This window comes from Glycine soja, chromosome 11 (assembly GCF_004193775.1).
Source record: "Glycine soja cultivar W05 chromosome 11, ASM419377v2, whole genome shotgun sequence".
Lineage (NCBI taxonomy): Eukaryota > Viridiplantae > Streptophyta > Magnoliopsida > Fabales > Fabaceae > Glycine > Glycine soja.
The window spans coordinates 20,942,611-20,970,588 of NC_041012.1; the positions used below are offsets into that span (position 1 = coordinate 20,942,611).

The window sequence follows — 27,978 nt, forward strand, 5'->3', positions numbered from 1 at the left end:
AGTTACTTTCATCGAAATCCTCAGGCCAATATTTCTTTCCTTATTTTTCCCTCTTATTTCTTTACTTAATTTTCTTTTTTATTTATTTATTCCCTTATTTTCTTTATTTTTATGAATATTGTATTTAGATTTAGTTAATCTTAATTCCAAATTTTTGTATTCTATTTAAATTATTATAAATTTCTCATTTATAGCCCAAATTCTTGTGAAGACGAATTTTACTTATTACTTTGTTATTTGAGCCATTTGAGGTAGAAGGCATGGGCAAGTTTTAGCTTCTTCACCCACTCATTCCCCAAGTTGATTATATTTTTGGATTACTATTTAAGGTAAGGTAAGTTTGTAATTTTTTTTTCAAAACCTGCTTATTATTTTGGATTGACAAATCTGGAATAGTGAAAATTATTGTGCCCTTACAAAACACCCAATCCAAAGTTATGCAAACAAAATTTTAGATTAAGTAATCCAAAGTAAATGTTGGTTTCCAAAAAACATATTCCGAAACTAAGAAGATACAAATCCGGTTAGCCTCTCCCATACACAAATGACAAATGAATATTTATTTTCACTCCTTCTACACAATTCTTCTCAATGCAATGAGATAACACTGACATAAATGTGGAAATAATGGGGTGATGCCGATGTCAATAGTTGAAACTTGAAATGCTTCAAGTGAATAAATCTCATTCTCAAAATCTAAGTTCTAAACCAATACCAATTTTAAAGGTCAATAATTCTACTAAAGAATGTCACCACCGCAATAAATCCTACGAAACCATTGACCCGATTATAGGAATGCGCCGAAATTGATTTTTTTACCATGTCGCGTGTCAAAAAATTTAAGAGGGTTTTAGAATTCACAACATTTACTCCTTTAAGTGTAGTCACATGTTTCATTAAGTTATTAATTAGAATCGTTGGTTTGAATTAGAATTAACAGGTGAGATTGGATATGATTTTTTTAATTTTAAAATTATATTGGTGTAATTTGGTTTTTCATCTTATATAAACGATAAAATATATATTTTTTAGTTTTGATTATAAGTAAAAATAGACATATTTTTAACTTATTAAGAAAGTTAGATAATTTCATTATGTTATTTTTAATTAAAAAAATTATTTTTTTATAAACTATTACATATTAGAATTTAATATTAAATATTTTTTGACCTTATATTTATGTAGTTAAAAATCATAATAATAAATACTTTATATCAATCATATTTTGAATTTACAATTAATAATTTAAATTATACAAATTGTAATATAAGATTCCTTTTACACAAGAAATCATCTCCAAATCATGTTAAATATCGAATGATTTCTAAAATGATAGTATTATAGAGTCTGAAAGTTTATTTTTTTCTATTTTTCTTTCAATCAAATAGAAGGAAGTTATACAATCCTTTCCATTTCTTTTTAAATCTCTCACTTTAAAGATTGGGTAATTTTTTTTCTTTTTAAAACAAATAATTTTCTTAGTGATATTTGTAATAAAACTAACATTTACTGAGAGAAAAAAAAATGGGTAATAGGGTTGATGGTAAAAGCAATTTTCCTTTCCTTCATTTTCTATCCTTCTTATTGGATTATTTGTTGCCAAAAGAAAAAAACATTTTCCAATATTTTATATATTTATTTATAGGAAAGTCAAGTCCACTTGAGCGCAGTTTTGAACCTTATTCCAAAAGCCTAGAATCGTTGCTGTTTTGTTCAGTTCGGTTTGAGTTTCTAGGTTAGGTTTTTCTGTTCCTCTTCGGGACACACTCACTCTTCTTCTTCTTCTTCTCTCTCTTTCTGTTCCTTTTCACACTTCGCTCGCTCGAACCTTCGATTCCATTCCAATGGCGTCCAAGTTCGGCTTAGCCGGCGGCATTCCCGAGCGCAAGGTCCGCCCAATATGGGACGCCATTGATTCCCGCCAGTTCAAGAACGCTCTCAAGCACGTCTCCACGCTCCTCGCCAAGCACCCTAATTCCCCCTACGCACTCGTAAGAACCCTAATTTGCACCCTCATTACATTCGTTGATATCGAATTCGCCTTGTTTTTTCTATGCTGCTGAATGCGGATTTTCCAATTAGGCTCTGAAAGCGCTCGTGCTGGAGCGAATGGGGAAGCCCGACGAAGCGTTGTCCGTTGCGCTCAACGCGAAGGAGCTTCTCTACGCCAATGAATCTCTGTTGATGGATGACCTCACTCTCAGCACTTTGCAGATTGTGTTTCAGCGATTGGATCACTGTTAGTTTCTTTTGTTTGTTTATTTTGCTTTCTTTTGCTATTTGTGATGTTATTGTGTGCAATATTTTAAATCGAAATAGAAATTAGAGACTGAACTGGCAAAAGCTTCAAGGTATGGTTTTTGTTAGTTCAACTAACTAGTTTGATGTTTGTACTCCCTCCGGAACAAAACTATTGATGTTTAAGGTTAATGCACACTAATGTACTTAAAAAATATATTTAATACTCCTCACAAGCTATATTTAGTATAAAATATCCTCATTTCATATCTATGATGGGAGTAGTTATAGAATAGATCACAATTATCTTGGTCATGTTGAATAGGAGTATATGTGGAAGAAGAAAATAATTAATATTGAGACTTGGAATCTGTAAAACATCAATAGTTTTGAAACAAAAAAAGAAGAAGAAGCTAAAACACTGTTTTGGTCCAGAGGGAGTAACAAATAGGCTTAAATATGATTTTGGTGCTAGTAATATGCCCACTTTTTGATTTATTTCTTTCAAAAACTTTTCTTAATACAATCCCTGTAATATTCAAAATTTTGGCTGTTAGTCCATGCCGTAGCGGTGTAACTTGACTGTTTTAAACGTTGAGATGCCTAAAAAGTCAGGAACTAAAATAAAAAATACAAGGTATATGAGTGGAACTAAATAAAAATGTGATATACTTACATGGACTGAATTAAAAATGGTATAAAGTGACTGAAGCAGTTGTTAACGGCAACTAAGTAATGACAGGGACTGGCGCCAAAAAAATAAATATTACAGGGATTATTTAAAAAGAAAAATGAGAAGGATTAAAATTGAAAACTGGATAAATTACAGGGACTAAAGACATATTTAAGCCTAACCAATAAACATGGCTGTTTTACTGTCTTTTGATGCATTGGTTATGTGTGTGTTGCATGGTGTGTATTGGTTGTTGATTAGAGTTTGTGTATTTGAGCAGTGGATTTGGCTACTGGGTGTTATGAACATGCCTGTAGTAAATTCCCAAGTAACTTGGAACTAATGATGGGGCTGTTTAATTGCTATGTTCGAGAGTACTCATTTGTGAAGCAACAACAGGTTTGTGATTGTGTGAATGTCTGTTTATGCTATTTTATATTTTTATTTACTTTAACAACTTCACATTTTGCTATTGTCTAATTGGCAGACAGCTATCAAAATGTACAAGCAATATCAACAGGTTGGAGAAGAAAAAGAAAGGTTTCTTCTTTGGGCAGTTTGTAGCATCCAATTACAGGTTCTCCTCATTTCTTGTGTTTTCCCTTCATTATCTTGTGCAGTGTTTATTTCAACACTCAGTCAGTTTGAAAGGGAATGAACGTGATTCGGAAAGTGAAATGTCATGATATGATGGATAGATAAGAAAGTAAAGTATATTTAGAATGTCGCGATCACTGCTAGACTGTCAGTACACTGCCAGTACATTAGTAGTAAGTTGGTTTCTTTACACTTTGTGCTGGCCTATGTTTTAGTGTATTTCATTTATCTGGTTCATTTTAGAATGGACATTGTTTTGATTCTTGATTTTTTTTTCCTTTTCATCATAATTGTCATTGAAACTGCTTAAAAAAGGATAGTATTCTTTGATTTCTTTCTTGATCAGTTCCCAGTACATAATTGTGCAAAGAACATGCAAACTCTAGGGGAAAAAATTACGAAGTAGTGCATAAAATTTTTAATTTGCACCAGAAATATATGCATAACACCTATGCAAGAAAATAATCTAGTTTTTAGAAGATATTTTACATGCAGCTTGAATTGATTTGGCCTGTCGGTCAGCAGACCCATGATCAAAGCTGCTGATGATTGCAGTAGCTCAACAGTCTGATCTGGTTTCAGAAGTTTTGGTCACATTCGTAATGAAACTGTACAAGTATATATATGTCAGGCTTAATGTGTTTGCCATAGAACATACACAGTTGCTATTAAGTTAATGTTGAGACAGTTATGAACATATTACATTGCCTGGATAGCAAAGAATATCTGACTAAAGGTCTTTGAAGCTATAACCATCAATCTCATCCATTAGATTTAATGTGACAATTAAATGGTCTTGAGTTGGGAGCTTGCAGTTGATATCAATATTTGTTGGATAACATTATAATCTTTTCTGAGCCAAACTTCTAAATGTCATAGTACTACTTCTTTGTAACTTGATTTTAAACATGCCGTGCCATGCATCTAAGTTCCTTGTGAAGTGGAGTTTTCAACTATAGTTCATTAATGCGACACTGTTTCTGTTTTTCTTTCAGATATATTAAATTATTCATGGTGTTGGGCTTCATGACTATTCCGTCTATAAAACATATTTTATTGACTTATTTTATGGGAACTGAGCTCTTGATAGGTACTTTGCGGCAGTGGAGAAGACAAACTTTTATTTTTAGCTGAAGGCTTACTTAAGAAACATGTTGCTTCACATAGTTTACATGAGCCTGAAGGTGATTTTATTTCTTTATTATCTGCTATAAATAATTTTGATAAAAAAATAAATTCATCTATATAAAAGGAGAAGATAACACAGAGATTTGAGAAAAAGAGATCCTCTTAAAGAAATAAAGAATAAAGAATAAAGAATGAAAATACAAACAAAAGAGATATAAAAACATCAATGAAGCAAAGCTACCCAGTCTGTACACATATCTATGAGGGAAACCTCTATAACAAAACTATCAGCTTTACATCAAGTAGAATCCAAACACCTTATCCTATCTCAAATAAGTTGTTCACTTAGAGAGCTTTCCTAAAAGATATCAGAATTACACCCCAACCAAATAAGCATATCCTACATATTGCCCGAAATGTTTAGCTTTTCCAAAGGTGCTAAATAAAGAATACCATAAGAAACAACTACAGCTATTAGTGTCATTCTGAGCTAGTGACACTGTACAAATCAGAGTTGAAACAGCCTTGTGTGACTGGGGGACTTGCAACATGTCATTGGTATGGTATTATTTCTGTTAAGCCTTTCAAATAAAGGACTTGGCCTTAGAGGGAGCTTTAGACTTCCAAATAGGTTTATCAAGTTGTAGCAAAGCTGTATTCCAAGAATGATTTAGAAATTGGAAGAATGATTTTCACTATGACAGTATGACACCCTAGAAGGCTCAATAGACCAAATCCATTTGTCTGGACCAGAGGATAAAATAACAAAGTGAAGAAGACCCAAGATGAACTCAAACTCAGGATTCTGTATCATTAAGTAACAAAAACGTTTAAATTCCAAGAAATAGTGGAATCCTGAACTGAGCACTAAATTGTGGTTTGAAGAATTTGTTAGGAGGAAAGATGAAAAAGACAGAAATCCAAAGTTGAAGAGGAATCTCCTACCCAATTATTCTTTCTTATCTATTATGATTAACCATTAGATTTTCTCATGTCATTAAGCATACCATGTGTATGTTTTAAGTTTTCAAAATTGGTTGCAGCTCTTATGATCTACATTTCTATATTGGAACGACAAGCTAAGTTTGGGGATGCGTTGGAAATTCTCTCTGGGAAATTGGGATCACTGTTGCAGATTGAAGTTGATAAGCTACGGATGCAGGTTATCTCATAGTTTTCCTGTTTTGTTATGGTTTAACTTTTGAGTTTCGTGTTAGTTGTTTGGAGTATAAATGGCCATCCAGTTAAATTAAGGGGATATCAGTACATGGGTGTTGCTCATTGGTTGATTTGGTGAAAGTCATGATCAAGTAATAAATTAAATTTGTATGTTCCAACTTCTAAGGTTAATGGAAAAGGTTCCATTGAAGTATTATAATGATTTAATATTTGAAAATTGATACTTCAAGGAAAACTCTTTTTCAAATGTCTTTTTAGAAATTAAAATTTGTACAGAAGTGTAGTTTTGGATTCAATCTATTTGTCTGTTTGATTCGCTTAAAAGTAAGGGACAACACAAACAAAAAAAAATTGTTACATGTTTGATTGTAAAAATTGTTGTGGGCAGCACAAAACAAGTGGTATAGGACAAGACAAAATGATAAAAACTTGTTACTTGCTAAACCACAGAACAACTTTTTGTCCATAAAAAATACAGTTGAAAAGTCAAATTTATCCATATTATATTTCCTCTTGAATTGCATAGTGCTACCCTCCTCCCAAAATCTAACCACTCTTTGACAGTTACTTTCTTCATGCATGCACAGACGTAATCACATGTTATATATAGTATATAGTATATTATATATTAATATGTATGTATATAATATATTTATATATTATATTTATGATATATAATATATAATAATTGTATTTGGATAATTAATATTAAAAAAGGGTATTATAGTAAATTTATTTATTTTGTTTCTACTGTCCATTGTTCACCAAACAATGCACAGGATAAAAAGTTGTCCTGTACTGTTCTCCTTGTGCTGTACCTTGGTGTGTATCAAATGCACCCTATAGTTCACTATTGAAAGTGCATCTTTTTCAAGGAGTGTAGAAAAAAATGTGCAGCTCTTAATTAAAGAGACACATTGCATACATATCAGGGGTTAAAGAAAGCTTTGCTAAATGTACAAAACTGCAAAATGTCATTAGAATTAATCCTATAAAGTAGTAGTGTCCAATGGAATATGTGACCATAGAGGCAGCTTTGAACTTCCAATGAACATAAAATATAGGAGTATGCTCTACTAGAAAACACATCATAAGAATTAGTCTATCATACCCTTTTGGCTGTATTAAATGATAAATTAATTAAATCAAGCAAAAGGAAGATTTAACTTGCTTTGAGCTAGAATTCTTTTCGTGGTTTCATGTGGTGCTCTTCACATAGTTTCTTTCAAGTTTTTTCCCTGTTTGACCTGCAGAGGAATTAGTCTATCATACCCTTTTGGCTGTATTAAAAGAGAAATTAATTAAATCAAGCAAAAGGAAGATTTAACTTGCTTTGAGCTAGAATTCTTTTCGTGGTTTCATGTGGTGCTCTTCACAAAGTTTCTTTCAAGTTTTTTCCCTGTTTGACCTGCAGAGGAATTGGAAAACTTTTGTTTTTGTGTATGATTCTACTTCTCTCTTATCCTCTTCTTTCCTTCTAATTCCAATATTGTTATTCTTTTATTAAATAGAAAAAATAACAGGAATTCAGAGCATTATTCATATTTTTCTTATTTGACTTATCTTATCAACCTTTATACTTTGACTTTAAGTTGACAGGGGAGACTTCTGGCTCGGGCAGGTGACTACACTGCTGCTGCTGATATCTTTAACAAAATTCTAGAGTCATGGTATGCCTGGGATATGCCAACTTCTTGTTTGGACAAAAAATTCAAAATCTTAGATGTGTGGAAATGTGCTAAAAATTGAATTTTGGAATTAAGCTTTTTATGATTATAGATTATTAGAATGAATGTATAAAAATAACTGTTACAAACAGTTATTGCAGGCAGGACAGTTAGTATAAGCTAACTACTTTTCTTTCACTAACAGAATTCTGTTAGTTAGTTGTAAGTTAGTTTAACAGAATTCTGTTAGTTAGTTGTTAGTTAGTTTGTGATTAGCTTTAAGGTTTAGAGGTTTATAAATACCTCTTTTGTAACTGTATTAGATCTAACTTTTCTGAATCATTAAGATCACTTTTCTATTCTCTGTTTTGTTCTTTTCCCTGTTCTTAAATTCTGATATTTTTTTTAGAAAAAAATGAGAAATGGCAATCCATACTCAATAAATTGAATAGAAAACTGAATTTAAAATCATAATGCCCTTCATTTCAGCCTATGTTACTATTGTAAAGAACACTATGGTGTGGCAATGAATAATATCACAAAAAACAGGACAAATACTTCAATTGATATTTCTACAGTGGAATTTGTCAACCCTACTATCTTGAAGACCTTTGTGCAATCATCTGACAGAAACTCCTTGTCAAGCATCATCCGAACACCAACTTCACAAAAATGCAGATGGAATTGAGAAGTATGAGAGGAACTCTGAGGTACTGAGTTGCATAAATGAGGCCTATAAGCTAGCGCCTTTGAACGACTTAGTCCTTCCACCCGAGAAATCTTGGAAGCCCCATCCTCTAGGTGCAAGAAAGCGGTCCTCGTTTAATATCGCTAGCGCATTTGCAAGAAGAAACCCCTAAAGTAACATCCACAGACCCATTTCCCTGATCGAAACCCACTGGCGACAATATGTTGAGCCAGTCATCAAGTCCCATAAACTGCAAAGGTTCGTGGTTAATCCAATTGTTCCACCTCAATTTCTCACAGAGGATGATAGGATCATGGATTGTGTTAACCTCGAATACGAAGCCCGGGAAGTGCAGGACCAAACATTGCTTGTTTGGCTTCAGTCAACACTCTCGAAGTCTGTCCTTTCTCGCATGCTAGGTTCGAATCAATCCTATCAGGTATGGGAGAAGATTCACGAGCATTTCAGTCTTCACACCAAGTCTAGGGCATGTCAATTGCGAATGGCAATGCGTGTTGTCTCACTCGAAGGGAAAACGATGGACGAGTACCTTCACAAAATCATAAACTATGTCGACGAGCTCGCCGGTGTTGAAGTTCTGGTTTGCCATGAGGAGCATGTTGATGCTATTCTTGAAGGTTTACCTTCGGATTATGCACCAGTGGTTTCCGTGATTGAAAGCAAAAAACGTATGCCATCTATTGCAAAGATTGAGGCTTTCCTTTATGGCCATGAAACTCGCCTGGTTCGATACAATCGTGACACCCAAATGCTTGTATCTCTGTCTGTTAATTACACTCAAGGCTACTCATATGGAAGTTTGTCCAAAGCTAATGATTCTAGTAGTTTCAGAGGAAGTTATGGCAGAGGTAATGGTGGTCACAATGTGTCGTTTGATCGAGGTGGTGGTTGCAATGGTTCTGGAAGAGGCCGCGGTGGTGGCAGATTTGCTAACTTCCAGTGTCAAATTTGTCTCAAGTATGGTCACACTGCTAATGTGTGCCACTTTCGTTCTGATATGAATTTTCAACCTCATGAGTCACTCACCTTTGTCGATCCAACTACACTCCAACCAATTCCTTATTCGATTGCCTCGGGTAGGACCTCAAACACTTGGGTTAATCCTAACTCTAAACCAGTTGCTCAGTCCTCCAGCCAGCCTAGTGTGATGCTTACCAATTCGACACCTCAGGGTAATGGTCAAGCTAACTCAACATGAATTTAAGACAGCCTAGTGGGAAAAGGATTTTCATGTTCCTTTTCACCAATGGTCCTCAGCTATGGCAGTAGCTTTTAAGTAATGTTTGTCTTATTGGGATGGGTTGTTTGGTTTTTGTTGGGTTGGTAGCTTCTGTTTATTGCGGTTTGTTTCAGGAGGCTCTACCTCCTGTGGTCTGTTATAGTACCTCTGGTACTTTGTATCTTCTATCTTCAAATTAATATATTATATTTTTGGCCGTTCAAAAAAAAAAAACTCAACATGAATTTCAGATTTTGGAGCTAGTTTCCATGTAACTGGTGAATCACAGCATATCAAACTGCTGTCCATCAAACACATTTTGATGGACCTAACCAAATCTTTATAGGAAATGGTGAAGGTTTGAGCATTTCCAACACAGGTTCTTCATAATTTTTGTCTCCTAATGACTCTCATATTACTTTCAAACTTAATAAGCTTGTTAAAAGTCTGTGTTTTATTGGTTTGCTTCATTGAGGAGACAGCTGTGTTGTGTCAGTGTAAACAGCTGTTTCCCTCTCTTTTGTACTCTATATATATATGTTATTTGAAAGCAATAAAGAAAAGAAGTTAGTGAGTGACATTTTCCTCACAAATTCAAACTTCAACTAAGCTATTACATGTTCCTTCCATTTTGAAAAATTTGCTAAGTGTCAGTCAGTTTGCTAAAGATAATGTTGTTTTCTTTGAATTTCATCCTCACTTATGCTTTGTCAAATCATAGGGGACCAATAAAGTGCTCCTTCAGGGTGCTGATGGTCTCTATTCTTTTAATAACATCAAACTCTAGGATCACAGACCTCAGTTGTTATCAACAACATCTTCTACTGCTAATAAAGAGTCTACTGTAACATCTAGTTCTGGTTTTTCATCTCCTAGCACTATTAACCTTTGGCATGCTAGGTTAGGACACCCTAATAGTCATGTACTAAAGCTTGTTCTTGATCAGTGTAACATTTCATCATCTAATTAAGTGATTTCAAATTTTTGTACCTCTTGTTGTGTGAGAAAGTCTCATAGGCTGTCTTCTCATGCATCCACTTCAGTTTATTCTCCTTTAGAACTTGTCTTTACAGATTTATGGTGGCCTTCTCATTTAACCTCCTACTCTGGTTTCAAATATTATGTATCATTTATTGATACCTTTTCATGATATACTTGGATATTTCCTATTAAAACCAAAGCTGAAACTGTGTCTGTTTTCCAAACTTTCAAGTTATCAGTTGAACTTCAACTTAACACTAAAATAAAAAATGTTCAATCTGATTGGCGTGGTGAATACATATCCTTCTCTGCTTTATTAGCTTCCTATGGCATTTCACAAAGGTTAATTTGCCCACACACTCATCATCAAAATGGTGTAGTTGAAAGGAAGCATAGGCATATAGTTGATCTAGGACTCACATTACTTCATCATGCAACTCTATCTCTACAGTTTTGGGATTATGCTTTTGTCATTGCAGTCTATTTGATTAATAGGTTACCCACTGCATCACTCAACTTTGCTATTCCATTTGTCACTCTTTTTAACAAAGCTTGATTTTCACTTTCTTAAAACATTTGGCTGTGCATGCTTTCCTCTGTTGAAACCTTATCATACTCAAAGTGGATTTCAGGTCTCAAGAGTGTGTTTTCTTGGGGTAGTCCTCTTCACATAAAGACTATAAATGTCTGTCTTCAACTGGTAGAAATTATATTTCTAAGAATGTTTTGTTTAATGAGTTGAGGTTTTCATATTTAGATCTGTTTTCCTCTTCCTCTAGTTCAACACAGAATATTACTTCCTATTTCAGCCTCAATCCTGACCTATCTCCTCCTGTTTCAGCCTCCACACCTTCACTTTCCCAAATACCCTCCTCCAATTCCCTTTCAGCTCCCTCTGTTCCTCCTGCTTTCGCTGTTACTGCCTTAACTCAGACCTCATCCGAATCCACCTCCACTCATCCTCAATCATCCAATACAGTGTCATCTAGTGAATCTGTACCAACTGCACCCTCTCCCACTCATCCTCAATCATCAAATACTATGTCTCATAGTGAATCTGTGTCCGCATCAACTCTAATTCCCGTTAACACTCATCCTATGCAAACTAGGTCTAAATCTGGAATAACAATCCTAGGCTGCACCCTTCATTATTTCTTACTCATTCTAAACCTAAAAGTGTAAAGCAGGCCCTGGAAAGTTCATAATGGTTTGCAGCTATGCAGGAGGAGTATAATGCTCTAATGAGAAACAAAACTTACTGGCATTCCTAGTGTGTATGGCAATTGTTGTATGACAATTTCATATGGCACCAGTTCGAATGCTAGTAAGAAAGAAAAAACAAGAGAAACAAAACTTGGGATTTAGTTCCATTACCAGCTGGTAGACAAGCTATTGGATGCAAGTGGGTCTTTAGAATAAAAGAAAATGTTGATGGTTCAATCAATAGGTACAAAGCTAGACTAGTTGCTAAGGGATTTCATCAAGTTCATGGCTTTAACTTTCATGAAACATTTTCTCGTGTGGTAAAACCAGTTACAATTCTAGTAGTTCTAACTCTTGCTCTCTCACAAGGCTGGGACTTATTTCAGCTTGATGTCAACAATGCATTTCTAAATGGATTACTTGAGGAGACTGTCTATATGACTCAACCTGCAGGTTTTGAAGTTGGAGGAAAATCCTTGGTTTGTAAACTTAACAAGGCTCTCTATGGGTTAAAGCAAGCTCCAAGGCAGTGGTTTGACAGGTTAAGATCAACACTAATACAGATTGGGTTTGTAGGAAGCAAGTATGATCCCTCTTTGTTCATTTATAGACATCAACAACACATTGTCTACATTCTAGTTTATGCAGATGATATCATCATCACAGGAAGTTCTAACTCTCTCATTCAACAGTTAACTTCGAAATTGAATACAGCCTTTGCTCTCAAACAACTGGGTCACCTGGACTATTTCTTGGGGCTGGAGATTAACTATCTCCCTAACAGGTCTATTTTGATGTCTCAAAGCAAGTATGTCAGAGATCTACTTCATAAAACTCAAATGGTTGAGGCACACTCTATCTCTACTCCTATGGTTACAAACTGCTAATTGTCCAAACATGGAGCTGATCTATTTCATGATTCCACTCTCTATAGGTCAGTAGTGGGTGCCCTGCAGTATGCTACCCTTACTAGACCAGAGATTAGTGATGCTGTTAATAAGGTTTGTCAGTATATGGCTAATCCATTGGATTCTCATTGGGCTGTGGTCAAAAGGATATTAAGATATCTCAAGGGTACTATATTTCATGGTTTATTCCTTCAACCTGCTTCTGTTTCAAAACCTATGGCACTCTATGCTTTCTGATTTTCTGATTGGGCATCAGATATTGATGACAGACGTTCCACATCAGGAACAACTATCTTTCTTGGCTCAAACTTGATATCCTGGTGGTCCAGGGAGCAGAAAGTCACAGCAAGGTCCAGCACTGAAGCTGAATATCGAAGCTTGGCCCAAACATCTATTGAATTAACCTGGATTTGAACCCTTCTAACAGAATTACATGTTTCTTTTCAAACTCCTATGATTTACTGTGATAATCAAAGTGTAGTGTCCATAGCTCACAATCCAGTGTTCCATAGTAGAACAAAGCATATGGAAATTGATGTCTTTTTTGTAAGAGAACAAGTTTTGGCCAAACAACTCTTAGTTGTGCATCTTCCTGCCTTAGATCAATGGACAGATGTCTTAATCAAGCCACTTTCCTCAACAAGATTTGAAGAACTGAGGGACAAACTCAATGTGAAGCATTTTTCTTTAGAAAAACCTTCCCCTTGAGTTTGCGGGGGTATTAGAATGAATGTATAAAAACAACTGTTACAAACAGTTATTGCAGGCAGGACAGTTAGTATAAGCTAACTACTTTTCTTTCACTAACAGAATTCTGTTAGTTAGTTGTTAGTTAGTTTAACATAATTCTGTTAGTTAGTTGTTAGTTAGTTTGTGATTAGCTTCAAGGTCTAGAGGTTTATAAATACCTCTTTTGTAACTGTATTAGATCTAACTTTTCTGAATCAATAACATAAGTTTTCTATTCTCTGTTTTGTTCTTTTCCCTGTTCTTAAATTCTGATATAGATATTCCAGCTGCCTTTTCTTTTTGGTAATTCTGTGCTTTTGTATAGGTTAATGTTTATCTTCAGCCAGGTCTTTACTTGTAAACTTATGGACTACTAGGAAGGCAGGGTCTGAATTGCTTGATGCCTATGGTACCTAGGCTATAGAAGTCCCAAAGCTTGAATGCTGTCCACGATATGACCTCTTATTATATCACTGTCTGTGAAGCACACTTTATTACTATTTTTTCTATTTCCATGATCTTAATTTTCCATTATAGTACAAATAAAGCAGAAACTGTGATGCACATAAATGTGCTAACTGATCTTTTGGTCCTTGAATCTTAGTTGCTTTTTTTTTGTGTGGCTTTCTAACTGTTCTTTATTCTTCTTTCTTTATCTGCTTTTATAAAGCATGTTATGCTGTACTCTACGATCTAACTTATTAACTTGTAGTTTATAAATTAAGCCGTACCCGTCTCTATATATTTCCCAATTGAGTTATGAAGTGATTTTTGACTTGTTTGTTTCCTGAATTAAACTCATTCATAGTTTCCTTTTTGCATGTCTTATACTTTTGTTCCCCTGCTTTTTCTACCATTGATATTGTTTCATCATTTGGCAGTCCAGATGACTGGGAGAGTTTCCTTCATTACCTAGGTTGTTTGCTAGAAGATGACAGCATTTGGTGTGATGAGGTTGTTAATGATCCAGTTCATCCCCCAAAGTTTGTCAATTTCAAAGTCTCACACTTGACAGATGAACAGGTGAATGTTTAGTCTATGGTAACCTTTATTTATGACAGTAATTTATGCATAGAGGGACCATTTATTATTAGCACAGAACTTGATTCTTGTATAATTACAAACTACTATATGAATGCAGTTTGACAGTCAAATATCAATTGCATCAGCTTGTGTGCAGAAGTTACAAGCAGATACCATCAATAACTTGATAAGGTGTCCATACCTGGCAACTATAGAAATTGAAAGAAGAAAGCATTTACGTGGGAAGGGAAATGATGACAATTTAATGGATGGCATTGTGCAATACTTTTGCTGGTACCTTATGGCACAGAATTTATCATTCCTATTCTTTCTTATTTTCCTTCTAAAAAATCATGTATTTAAAGTGCTTTGTGAGATGGCTGGAATGACATTTCATATTGGCTAATGCTAATGGGAAAAAATCCAATAGAATTTAAAATCTAGGTTTATGGGTTCACACATCTACTTATTCCAGGGCCTACTTTGTTTAATAATTGTGAAAACACTATTTTTAGTTTCTTTTGTCTGTATTACTTTTATTCTATTTGAAGATATGTTTCAATTCTGTGCCACTTTTTACTTTCTAATAGGTTTTAACATGATTTTCAACTTTAGGTTAGCTAGCTGTACTAGTTATACTTTAGCAAATTGGTCCCTTTTACTTTTAAAGCATGCTTGTGAAAGTGCAACTTTACAATTGTTTTAGTGAGAACTCTGCTTAATTTTCATAGGTTTGGTCACTTGGCCTGCTTTACTTCCGATGTTGAGATGTTTGTTGAAGTCCTCACTACTGATAAGAAGATAGAACTCTTGGAGAAGTTGATGAAAACCAGCGTGTCTTTATCAGCTACACCAACCAAGACACTTGGGCTGTCTATAAGCTTTTTCAAAATTAAACATTTATTGCTAGGGGACATGTCCATGTCTTCTGCAAGTGGTGGGTGTCGTATTTCTGCATGAGTATGCATTGAATTTTTAAATTTTCTTGATTTTCCAATTTCCAATGCTCTGCCCTGTTAGAGAGATATAAATCATGTCTGAGCTCTCACCTTATGAATTAAACCATGTCTGCCCCTTCTATTATTTTATTTCGATATTTTTTCTTTCTTTTGTTTCCCTCGTAAGGTTGGAAATAAACTTATCCAGATTTGAGCTCGTGGCTTGGCTTGTAGGTCATGGCTTTTGCTTCCATATAGATTGTTAATCTAATGAATACAAACTCTTCTAAACTTGTCTCAGATCTTGAGGTCTTTTGTGTTCAAATGTTTGAAATGTATTGCAAAAACCTTCCACTTTCAAAAGATTTGGATCCACAGGAAAGCATGCATGGTGAGGAGCTGCTTTCAATGATATGTAATATTTTGGTCCAGGTATGTTGTATTAAGCTTTATGTATTTCTTCTTGTATTGCACATTGGTAAAAAATAATTTAAAGGGATTCTATCCTTGTTATCTTTTTTTTTTTTTACACGTGAATCTACATATATTCCTAGTCTTTTTGGGTGGGGGCAGTGAGTGCCGGAGTGTGAGGAGACATACAAACAGATATAATGGTTAGGTGTTAAGGTTGTCAATGGTCGACTATGCAGAAATTTGGACCAGATTTTTCTTATTTGATGTGTTGAATTCTTTTGGCAGAAAGTTGATTTGTCAATTCTGCCTATGTCTTCTTTTTCCTTTTAAATTTATATTTTATCCTCCACTCTTATTACTCACTGTTTTTCTTTATTGACATTTCTTCTAGTTGAAGCCTAATCATGGCTTTAGTAGGGAGCAATCCAGGCTGGTTGCTCAATTTAAACATTGAACTTGGTTTTAACTTCTAAGAGTTTTCCTTATTGTATTCTGTTGATGTTGTTCCCTGGAAAATGTATTTATTGAATGCTTCTTGTTTTGTAAGTGTGTTTTATTTGAATTTAAAACATGAGTCTTCTTGGAATGTGGGTTTGGGTTTAATTCAACCCCAAAAGCTTGCTCATAGGGTGAGGGTTGCCCCCCCTTATATATTCTATCTTGACACTATCTCTAGCGGATGTGGGACTTGGGTTTTCCCAAATATATGCCCTCATGTCCAATACTTTTGAGCTTGGTGCGTGGATAATATGGTGGGTGGCCCGTTAATGGATCTAGGAATACTTTTGAGCTTGGTGCGTGGATAATATGGTGGGTGGCCCGTTAATGGATCTAGGATAGACTCTGATACCATTTTAGTATGTGGGTTTGAGCCTAACTCAACCCTAAAAGTTAGCTCATAGGGTGAGGGTTGCTCCCCACTTAATACACTATCTTGACACTATCTCTAGCCGATGAGGGACTTGGGTTTTTCCCAATAAGTCTTTTATTCACCCTGTAGTTTTTTTTTTTTTTAAATAATGTTAACCAAGTGTGATAATGGAGTTTAAAACTGAATTTGTTTGTTTTCTCAATTTTAAAACCAAACAAGAATTCTTGTTATTTCTATATTTAAATTCTTTATTCTTTCTTCAGAATTGTGTATGATCTGTAAAATTGCTACTCATCGTCGTGTTTTAGAAATATACGGCAACTAATTTTTAACATTTAAATATTTATACAATGCTGAATGCTCTGACCACTTTTCACCTCTTGTGATATTATTTGTATAGTTATTCTGGCGTACCAAGAATGTTGGCTATTTGGTAGAGGCAATTATGGTTTTGGAGTTCGGCTTGGCAATACAAAGGTCAGGGATAGTTGTTTTGCCTTATATCTTGAAATTTCACACAAAAAAAAAAGTATTAAGTTGAGGAAACATTTTATTTGAGTTGTTTTCTTGGGATATATCTGGCCAGTTTTTTTTTTTTGTGCCTTCATATGTTATTATATTGCATAATGCACAATACCTTAATATATTATATTATGCATTTGTGAACTGTCAAATTTAGGAAAGATAGCATTGCAACTCTGTTATAAGATAGCAGTGTAAAAAAAGCTTTATCATTTACAATTTTATGACATTTCTAGGATTTGTCTCAATTCTCAAATTAGTATTACAGTTTTTTTTTTTAATTGGATTACTTTTTTCTGAATTAGGTCTTTCCCTTTGATATTATTTCTTGTATTAGAAGGATTGAGATTTCCACCACAAAGGTTAGCTATAGGTACATGCAAGCTTTTGGCTTGTGAACCTATGGATGTTGCCATTTCCAATGGTACAGACTTACAGTGAATTGTTGACTTTCTCAGTTTCTTGGCCTTTTTCACATAATCATACTGTGATAAATAGCACAGATTTTGTATTTGTTATGTTATTACACAGTTTATTCTATTTTCATTTCATACTTTGCGCTAATGTAAACTAAATATATGAACTAGTTATATATTTCCTAAATCTTAAATGGATTTTTAAATTTAGTTATTTGGTTGAGACGACAATGCTAATGAAGTCTATTCTTGACACAAGGATGGGTGTGTGTGTTCTTAAATAGTGTTTGCCCAGCTTTTCTTGGGGCTTCTCTTATCTTTAGAAAAGGATAAGCTGGGCTAAATACTTTGAAAAACTCTTAAAAGATGAAGCAACTTAATTTTTATAGAAGAAAAGAAGCGAAAGTAGCTTTCTAAAAAAGTTGGGGAAGGAGTTTTCAAATAAAAGTTGGCTTCTTTTCTCTTTCTACTGGATCTCTGTTCTCCACTCTCTCCTGTCTCCCATGCTCTTTCTTGAGACATCTCTTTTAAGCCAAAAACAAAAAAAATTGCCAAACAACTTCTACAGAACAGATGTAGCTCTCATCATCCTGTGGCACATGTGGTTGACTCTATTTGGAGAACTCCTTCCCCTGATGTGGAAATAACTTGGCAGCATTGCTTCAGGGAAGCAAATACATTGTGGATGCTTTAGCAAATTTTGCTAAATCTTTTTTTTGGGTTGTGTTTTTTGAATACCCCCCCCCCCCCCCCCCCCACCTTGTGTTGGGTTGCAGCTGCAGGCTGATTCTGCGGTGATTTCTTTCTGTAGGTAGTCTCGTCTGTGTTTTGGCCTTTTGGCCCTTCTTGTATAAAAGAAACATATAACTTATTTTGAGCTTTAACTTTTAAGTGAAAAGAGACTAGGTAAAACATGCCCTTATTTTGATTACTTTGGATGTTGATTCTATATTGCGCTTATTTTACTGGCTTTAAAGCATTAAATGGTTTGCTTCAACCAGTTGATCTTGAGAGCTAAATGCTTATGGTGCTTTTGACACAGGAACTTTTTCTTTAAAATAATTTACGCATCCTTCTTGTCTTTAAGCAGATATGTGTCACAATACAAGATCTTGCTGCTGCATTTGTATAGCCACTGTGGTGCTCTTTCGGTGGCACATGAATGGTATGGTAGTTCAATTCATCAATTTTACATTATTTCATAAAGTATCACCGTAATGTATGACTTGCTGTCATGCTGATTGGTTTATGTATATGCATTTCAGCTCCTTTGACTATTTCTTGATCCTTTATAAAGCATATTTTCCTTCTCTTCAGGTACAAGTCCCTGGATGTCAAGAATATTTTGATGGAAAGTATTTTGCACCACATATTGCCTCAGATGTTGGTATCTCCACTTTGGACTGAGTTAAATCATCTTCTAAAGGATTACCTGAAGTTTATGGATGATCACTTCAGAGAATCTGCGGATTTGACATTTCTTGCATATCGACATAGAAATTACTCAAAAGTATGTATACTGGATTTTTTTATAGTTTCTAGAGACTTTCCTTTTGAGTTAAATTATTTGGAGCATATGGATGCATAAAGTTGGGATTGCAAGCCTATTCTTGTAAAGGGTTTAAAACCCTAAAATTGAACAGATACACACAGAGGTTCTCTTCCTCTCCTAGTCTCCCTCATGAGGCTGTCTCCAAATGAGTAACTGTCTGCTTACTCAATTCTCTTTTATCCAATACTGTATTGGTTTTTTTTTTTGAGAAAAAAATGTATTTTTGCATTCATGTTTTTAATTCCTTTTTTCTTTAGATTATTTGAGCAGTATTTTTTGTTATAATTATGGGTATTATTAGATGTATCTTTAGAGTAAATTTCCCTATTTTATCTTGTTGAAGAAGACAGCAGTGTGTACTGTCTTGTCAAAGCTTGTCAAGCTGTCTCTCTCCTATTTGTATATATATATGTTATTTGAATGAAATAAAAGCTAAGCAAGTGAGTGAAAAGTTTCTCCCCTCACATATTCAAAGCTTCAAGTTGGTATCAGAGCGGGTCGTATCCGCCGCCGTCCGCCACCGTCCGCCGCAGTACGCCGACCGTTTCAATCGGCGACTACAGAGTTCTGTGCGCCTCGAGGAGCGCAACCCAGCACAAATAACCGCTGGGCCAGGAGCTTCCCCACGCGCCGTCACGCGCCAAACGCCGGTGCGTGACCACCACGCGCCGCCCTTCCCTTGTCGGAAACGCGCGCGTTTGCTTTCGGCCATCTCGTCGGGCTTTCCTGAGTCCATATCAACCATTAGTTTTTGGTTTCGGCACTTCGTTGAGTGACCTTGTGCCTTCCTTGTCTCTCTACTTTAGTTTCCTTTGATCTGTAAGTGAAAATGGCTTCGTCTGGCCCAGTACTTTCGTTTTCTGGAACTCCCACTATCACAACAACAAAGCTCAATTGGAAAAATTACTTATCCTGATCTGCTTCAGTAGAATTGTGGTTCCTTGGGCAAGGGCATCATGACCATCTTGAAAAAGATGCTGAGGCAGTTCCAGATGATAGAAGACCTGAGTGGGAAAAGTTAGATTATCATCTCTGTGTTGTCTTATGGCAGTCAGTTGAGGTAGATGTTTTGGAGATTCTCAGATCGTTCAGAACATGCTGCTCCTTTTGGAAAAAGGCCTGGGAAATCTTTGTCAATGATATTTAGAGTTTGTTTGATGCCACTATGAAGGTCACAGCTCTCAAACAAACCAGCCACGATATGATTGCACACATAGGTAAAGCTCAGGCAGCAGTGGAAGAATTGAAGAGGTTCCCTGTGGCTGAATCGTTGGAGGAAGTGAATAGGAAGCTAGATAAGTTCTATATGGTTCTCATCTTGAGAAGTTTACATTCAGACTTTGATCACGTTCGTGATCAAGTCTTAGCTGGAGATCAGGTTCCATCGATGGATTCTCTCATCACTAGGCTGCTTCGTGTTCCCCATGCATTGAAAGAAGAAAATCCGGCTGATGTAGTGGAGACGTCAGCCATGGCTGCACCTCTTGGGAGAGGGGGAGGATGTAATAGTAGAGGAAGCCGTGGTGGGAGAGGTGGACGTCCTCAATGCACATATTGCAAGAGGATGGGCCACACACAAGAGACTTGCTACTCCTTGCATGGCTTCCCTGACAAAGTAGCTCAGGTAACTCAGACCGAAACCGAAAAATCAGAGTCTAAGTTCTCTGATAAAGAATATCAAGAATATTTGAAGCTTAAATATGAGAAATCCAGCAGCCAGACTTCATCTTCCTCTGTACCATGTTATTCAACAGCATGTATTTCTCAATCTATTGATGGTCCCAGTCCTTGGATACTTGATTCAAGTGCCTCTGATCATATTTCTGGTAACAAGTCTTCCTTTACATCCATTTCTTTTCCAAAAATTCCTCATCTTGTTACTGTGGCTAATGGTTCCAAAGTTGCAGCTCAAGGGAGTGGTCACGTGTCTTTATCTTCCTCATTGAAGTTGGATTCTGTTTTGTTTATTCCTCAATGTCCCTACAATTTAATTTCATTGAGTCAGTTAACCCGTTCATTAAATTGCTCAGTAACCTTTACTGCTAATTCTTTTGTTATCCAGGAACATGGCACGGGTCGATTGATTGGAGAAGGACGTGAATCACGAGGACTTTACTACTTGAAGCCCAACTTTTCTGTTTCTTGTTCAGCAACTTCAAACCCCAAACTTTTGCATGATCATCTAGGTCACCCAAGTCTACCAAAACTGAAAATGATGGTCCCTAGTCTGAAGAATCTTCGAGTCTTAGAATGTGAACCTTGTCAACTAGGAAAACATGTTAGGTCCTCATTTCCACAAACTGTTCAAAGATGTAATTCAGCCTTCTCTATCATTCATTCTGATATTTGGGGACCAAGTCGTGTTTCCTCTTTTGGTTTTCGATATTCTGTAACTTTTATTGATGAATTTTCTAGATGTACTTGGGTTTATTTAATGAAAGACAGATCTGAACTTTTTCCTATTTTCATGTCCTTTCTCAATGAGATTGAAAACCAATTTAAAACAACAATTCAGGTTTTTAGAAGTGATAATGCCAAAGAGTATTTCTCTCATGATTTCTCCTCTTTGTTATCTTCAAAAGACATTCTACATCAATCTACATGTCCCCATACACCACAACAAAATGGTATCGCCGAAAGGAAAAATCGTCATCTCCTTGACATCGCACGATCACTAATGTTAGCCTCTCATGTTCCCACATACCATTGTGGGGATGCGGTGCTTACTGTTTGTTTCCTAATTAACAAAATGCCTTCCTCCTCTCTTGAGAATCAAATTCCTCACTCAATCATTTTCCCTCATAATCTTTTATTTCATGTTCCACCTAAAGTGTTTGGATGTACTTGTTTTGTTCATGATCTCTCCCCTGGTTTAGACAAACTTTCTATCCGCGCAATCAAGTGTCTTTTTAGGTTATTCACGTCTTCAAAAGGGTTACAAATGCTTCTCACCATCCACCAGGCGATACTACATGTCTGTAGATGTAACCTTCTTTGAAGACACACCATTCTACCCATCATCTACTGACCATTCTTCTTCCATCCAGAATGTCCTTCCCATTCCCTCTCCATGTCCTCTAGATACCTCAAATCCAGATGTCAGTGAGGTTCCTTCCTCTCCACCTCATCCAACTGAAGTTGCTTCTCCACCTCTTCTCACAAACCAATGCAGGATACAACAAGTTGGTCCTTCAGTACTTGAAGCTTCACCTCATGATTCTTCTCCTTCTTCAATCAATCCTCAAGCCATGGATCCTGCTACTTCTCATTCCTCTGATTCAGATTGGCCCATTGCCATCCAAAAAGGTACTAGATCCTCTCGTTATCCTCATCCTATCTATAACTTTTTGAGTTATCATCGTTTGTCTCCTTTATATTCTTCGTTTGTTTTCTCTCTATCTTCATATTTTGTCCCTTCTAATATTCATGAGGCACTTAGTCATCCTGGATGGAGACAAGCTATGATTGATGAAATGCAGGCTCTTGAACATAGTGGTACTTGGAAACTTGTTTCTTTTCCTCCTGGTAAGAAGGCTGTGGGTTGTAGATGGGTCTACGCAGTTAAAGTTGGGCCTAATGGTGAAATTGATAGACTTAAGGCTCGATTAGTAGCTAAAGGCTATACTCAGATATATGGCCTTGATTATTGTGACACCTTCTCTCCGGTAGCTAAGATCACTACTGTCCGTCTCTTTCTTGCTATGGCTGCCATGCGTCATTGGCCTCTCCATCAGCTTGATATTAAAAATGCATTCCTTCATGGTGATCTTGAGGAAGAAATTTATATGGAGCAACCTCCTGGGTTTGTTGCTTAGGGGGAGTATGGTCTTGTTTGTAAGCTGCGTCGATCTCTCTATAGGTTGAAGCAATCCCCTCGGGTTTGGTTTGGTAAATTCAGTCATATTGTTCAACTTTTTGGGTTGAAACGTAGTGAGGCTGATCATTCTATTTTTTATTGTCATTCATCCCCTAGAAAATGTGTTTACTTGATAGTATATGTTGATGATATAGTGATTACAGGGAATGATGCTTCTAAGATTATTCAGCTAAAGGAGCACTTATTTAGTCATTTCCAGATCAAAGACCTGGGATATTTGAAGTACTTCCTTGGTATTGAGGTGGCTCAGTCAGGAGATGGTATTGTGATCTCTCAAAGGAAGTACGCCCTTGACATTTTGGAGGAGACAGGCATGCAGAATTGTAGACCTGTTGATAGTCCTATGGATCCGAATCTGAAGCTTCTTGCAGATTAGAGTGAAATGTATTCTGATCCCGAGAGATATAGAAGACTTGTGGGAAAACTCATCTATCTCACCATTACATGACCTGATATTTCCTTTGTTGTTGGAGTGGTGAGCCAATTTATGCAAAATCCTCGTGTTGATCATTGGAATGCTGTTATGCGTATTCTTAGATACATTAAAAGAGCTCCAGGTCAAGGATTACTTTATGAAGATAAAGGTAATACACAAGTATCTGGATATTGTGATGCAGATTTGGCTGGCTGTCCTATGGATAGGAGATCCACATCCGGATATTGTGTCTCTATGGGAGGGAATGTTATTTCTTGGAAAAGTAAGAAGCAAACTGTTGTTGCTAGATCTAGTGCAGAGGCTGAATATAGATCTATGACTGTAGTTACATGTGAACTTATGTGGGTCAAACAAATTCTTGAAGAGTTGAAATTCTGCAAAGTGATGCAAATGAAGCTGTATTGTGATAATCAGGCTGCTCTTCATATTGCTTCAAATCCAGTCTTCCATGAGAGAACCAAGCACATAGAGATTGACTGTCACTTTATTCGGGAGAAGCTATTGTCTAAAGAGATTGTCACTGAATTCATTAATTCCAATAATCAGCCTGCAGATATTTTGACTAAATCCTTAAGGGGGCCTAGAATTCAGTTTATATGTTCCAAGCTTGGTGCATATAATTTATATGCTCCAGCTTGAGGGGGGGAGTGTTATAATTATGGGTATTATTAGATGTATCTTTAGAGTAGATTTCCCTATTTTATCTTGTTGAAGAAGACAGCAGTGTGTACTGTCTTGTCAAAGCTTGTCAAGCTGTCTCTCTCCTATTTGTATATATATATGTTATTTGAATGAAATAAAAGCTAAGCAAGTGAGTGAAAAGTTTCTCCCCTCACATATTCAAAGCTTCAAGTTTTTTTAAATGCATTTTCAATTATATTTCTTAATACTTGTACTGCTTTGTTCAATACTGTTTTTACTAATATTTATACAGAAAAAGAGTATTGTTTTTTTTTTCTTTTTGATTCCTGTTTTTTCAATTCTGTTTATTCTTGTTATTCTGTTTTTTTTTTTTTAAATTCTGTTCCTTCCTTTTAGTTCTGTTATTTTAAATTTATTTCTGCTGTTATTTTGGTATTTATACACACACACACACACATTATTTCTATCTTGTCCACTATGCTTCTGCCATATGCCGAATGTATATGCAGATTTTTGGCTTGCCGCCTTAATCTGCTATCTGCTATTGATAACACTGCTGGAGACAGTTCTGTTAGAATTCTAAATTCTCTGAGGGAAAAATGGTTAATTTAGTCAAAAACATTAAAGAAACTTTTTATTAACTTTATTAATCTCTGCGCAACCTTGTTAGAAATGAAGTCAAGATTTGACCGTGTTTTGTTGTATTCTTAATGAAGTGGCATACTCAAAACATAAGCAGTGCATAGTTTGATTGACATGGTTCTACTCATGTAAGTGTAAAATAAAGATGTACACACTGCATGATAATCTTCTATTCATGTCGGTTCTGATGTAATGTTGAAAGAACCACATTCATAGAGTTGATTGAATTGAAGCTATGTTATATTCCAGGTAATTGAATTTGTCCAGTTCAAAGATAGGTTGCAACACTCTAGTCAGTATCTAGTGGCTCGAGTTGAAACACCCATTTTACAACTAAAGCAGAATGCAGATAACATTGAAGAAGAGGAGGTGATTCATGACTTGAAACTATAGTAGTATATTTTATGACCTCTTAATTTGATGGTAGGTTTAACAAGTTCATATTTTGTCAGGGTATCCTTCAAAACTTGAAATGTGGTATTCACTTCCTTGAGCTGTCTAAGGAGGTAGGGTCAAAGTCTTTGACCTTCAATGAAGACTTGCAGTCACGGCCCTGGTGGACACCAACTTCAGAGAAAAATTACCTTTTAGGTTAGTTTTTCAATCATATTTCTAGCTTAGAAACAATGTATGCTGTATTCTTGCGACTATTAGCATCAATATATAAACTAATATGAATCCTCAAAGTATGTGTCTAAGTTAAAATGAATATCAAATTGACCTCTTACTTTAAAGAAAAGCTAATGAAAGCTTATGGGATACTGCCTTGGATGTTGTTTACAATTACAAATCCTTTAACTTAATACCTTTAGTTGTTTCTTAACTTGGTTTGAAGATAGTCAATTTAGAGTGATTGGACAGACTGGATGGGAATGGGGTTTGGTCTGGTTGGATGGATGAATGTATGTTGGCTTTTAAAAATCCAAACAAATTGGAAAATGATAGGACGTGGCATCCTTATAGCTGGTAGGACTCAATGGTATTTTTTGTGTGTAACTGACCAATGTCATGGTTTGGACATCAGATTATATTCTAGTATTATTTTCTAATGTATCTGTGTTTGATGATTGCTATTAAGCTTAATGGATGGTTGCCTTCTGTTTTAGGGCCATTTGAAGGGATTTCTTATTATCCTAGAGAAATATTGGTAGGTCAATCCCGTCCTTGATGATTTGTGGCTGTTTTATTCCTCTTGTTTCAGTAAAAACTAAACTATTTATATGGGTCTTTTTCTTTTCCCCCTTTTATTGCATGGTTTGTTAATGGATGTAGACCAAAGATAGGGAAACAAGTCTAAAGAGAGTCATTGAAAAGAAATCCCTACTTCCACGGATGATCTATCTTTCGATTAAAAGTGCTTCAGCATCAATCAAGGAGCATGTTGAGGTCAATGGTTCTGTTACCCCAGACATCACTTCAGAGCTGAAATTGTTGCTGGAGTGCTATGCACAGTTTTTGGGCTTTTCTCTCACTGAAGCAATAGAAGTGGTCATGGGTTTTTCTAATGGTGAAAGTTCTTGTGTGGTATGATTGCTCAATTTTTATGCTATTGTTCAAATATTTTGTGGAGATCCGTTAAACAGATATGTTATACCAACATGAATACAGATGCTACATAATTATTGCTATCGAGAGCTAAATTGACATAACTGCCATGAACTAAGATACTTCAGAATTAGGAAGCAAAATGGAAAGGCATTCTTTATATTAATAATACAGACAATGATGCCTGTAAACTATATGTGACGGTATAGAAAAATGAGCTGTAGTAGAAATGAATTTGCATATTATTATAGGGTTTGCAGTTTGAGGGCATTTTTTTGAAACATTTGCATCTGATAACTCTGTTCCAACTACTTTTAGGCAGTGTTAAAGTTATATTTTTTGGACATGAAAATATCTTATCATACAGGGGTTCTACTAGCAAGTTAATCCATCTCTTCTAAAAATGTTGCAGGTTTCTGACTCCAACTTGATTGACTGGTTGAATTTCACTGTATTTTTAAATGCATGGAGCTTGAGTTCCCATGAACTTGTGCAGCCTGACGGAAATGGATGTAGGCCTCGAATTTGGAATATCTTAGATTCTATGCTGGAGAAGTATATTTTAGAGAATGTTAAGTCTATAGAGCCTCAGCTCTGCTCTCCTTGGAGTGTCATGGAACTTCTGATGCAGTTAGTTACAGAACCTTTGGCGTGGCATGGACTCGTAATCCAGTCTTGTCTGAGATCCTGTTTTCCATCTGGTAAAAAGAAAAAGAAAAGCGGATCAGCTTATCAGTCTAGTGCGAATCTGGCTCATGCAATCACAGATTCTGTCATGCATTTATTTCATGTGTTAGAGGTTGTTTTGAAATGGATAACTGAATGGAACAAAAGACCTGAAGATGAGCATCTGGAGAACATTCTTTTGCTTCTTCGGAGAGATGGGCATAATGATGGACCGGGGAAGGTCTTTCACATTTTAGAAACATTCATTTCCTCTGTGAATGATGTGGAACTCGGTGACCGCATCTCCCAATCTCTCAAGTCTTGGAGTCCTGCTGACGTTGCCAGGAAAATGATGACTGGGAAGCTAAAAGTACTGACGGAATTTTCTGCCATCTGTGGGTCAAAATTGAAGCTATTTAAGTCTATGAAACAGCAGATAGCTCAACTGTGAAGAATCATCCATCATTTACTAGTGCTGAAGTTTTATTTCAGCTTGACAAACGGCTCTTCAATTTCAACAGATATATATATCTTCAATGCAAGGGGTTGAGAAAATGTGCTTCTGCTCTGCTGTTATTTTCATCTTCAACAATACCTTGTCGGAAGCTTCTTTAGAACAGTCATCACAGTTTGTTGCTAGGTTATTGTTGGCTCTAGTTATTGTTGGTCATTTTCCTGTAAAATTTTCTGCAGTGTACGTTAAACATTTTCCCCCTTTTGAGCTGTTGCCGGATTTTTTTTCAGAAATGTAGCTGTTTGTCTGAGCAGAAATTTTGGCAGTGTATCATTGGTTTGATTTTTTATTTATTTATTTAATGAAAGTAAATTTTTAAAATATTCTGATCAGGTCTTCCATCATTTTTCCAATTAACACCCCATATTTGATTAGCAACTATTGCGTGTTTTGAATTTTCATTCTTAAGAGTGAAGAGTTCTCTTGATCTACACTCTTTCATTGAGAATCGTGACTTTTCTCATCTCACATGAGTGCTTCACCTTTTCTTATATCATTTTATTCCGTTTAAACTCTACTGTTTTAAATTTTGTCAATTTTAATTTTTTCCAACCAATTTAAAACTTACCGTAAGTCCAAATCTGGAGTCTATAAATTTTCATTTTAACATATATCAGGACAAAGCTTGACACAATTTGTTTTTTATTTATTTATTTTCTTAATTTTAGTAATTTCATTTATTTATTCTT

The 27,978-nt window shown here is 35.6% G+C and overlaps 1 protein-coding gene and 1 pseudogene across 1 annotated transcript; one reads left to right on the forward strand and one right to left on the reverse strand.

The window, feature by feature from the left end:
* The first annotated feature begins 1,675 nt into the window (after positions 1-1,675).
* LOC114377163 (N-terminal acetyltransferase B complex auxiliary subunit NAA25-like) lies at positions 1,676-27,615 on the forward strand. The gene is made up of 19 exons (XM_028335572.1): positions 1,676-1,991; positions 2,083-2,239; positions 3,192-3,310; positions 3,399-3,488; positions 4,599-4,692; positions 5,680-5,798; positions 7,415-7,485; positions 14,113-14,254; positions 14,373-14,548; positions 14,986-15,191; positions 15,494-15,624; positions 16,878-16,954; positions 18,506-18,580; positions 18,733-18,925; positions 24,814-24,933; positions 25,017-25,155; positions 25,671-25,711; positions 25,837-26,088; positions 26,522-27,615. The coding sequence occupies exons 1-19, from the start codon at positions 1,845-1,847 to the stop codon at positions 27,224-27,226; spliced, it is 3,054 nt and encodes a 1,017-aa protein (XP_028191373.1). The 5' UTR covers positions 1,676-1,844; the 3' UTR covers positions 27,227-27,615.
* LOC114377164 lies at positions 8,110-8,362 on the reverse strand (annotated as a pseudogene).
* Positions 27,616-27,978: the final 363 nt, after the last annotated feature.

What these genes read in the sequence shown, in the direction of transcription:
- LOC114377163 (XM_028335572.1), top strand. Translation starts at nt 1,845, where the DNA reads ATGGCGTCCAAGTTCGGCTTAGCCGGCGGCATTCCCGAGCGCAAGGTC. An exon ending in CATTTGTGAAGCAACAACAG is followed by an intron (nt 3,311 to 3,398) that starts GTTTGTGATTGT and finishes TCTAATTGGCAG; the next exon opens with ACAGCTATCAAAATGTACAA. An exon ending in GACATAGAAATTACTCAAAA is followed by an intron (nt 18,926 to 24,813) that starts GTATGTATACTG and finishes GTTATATTCCAG; the next exon opens with GTAATTGAATTTGTCCAGTT.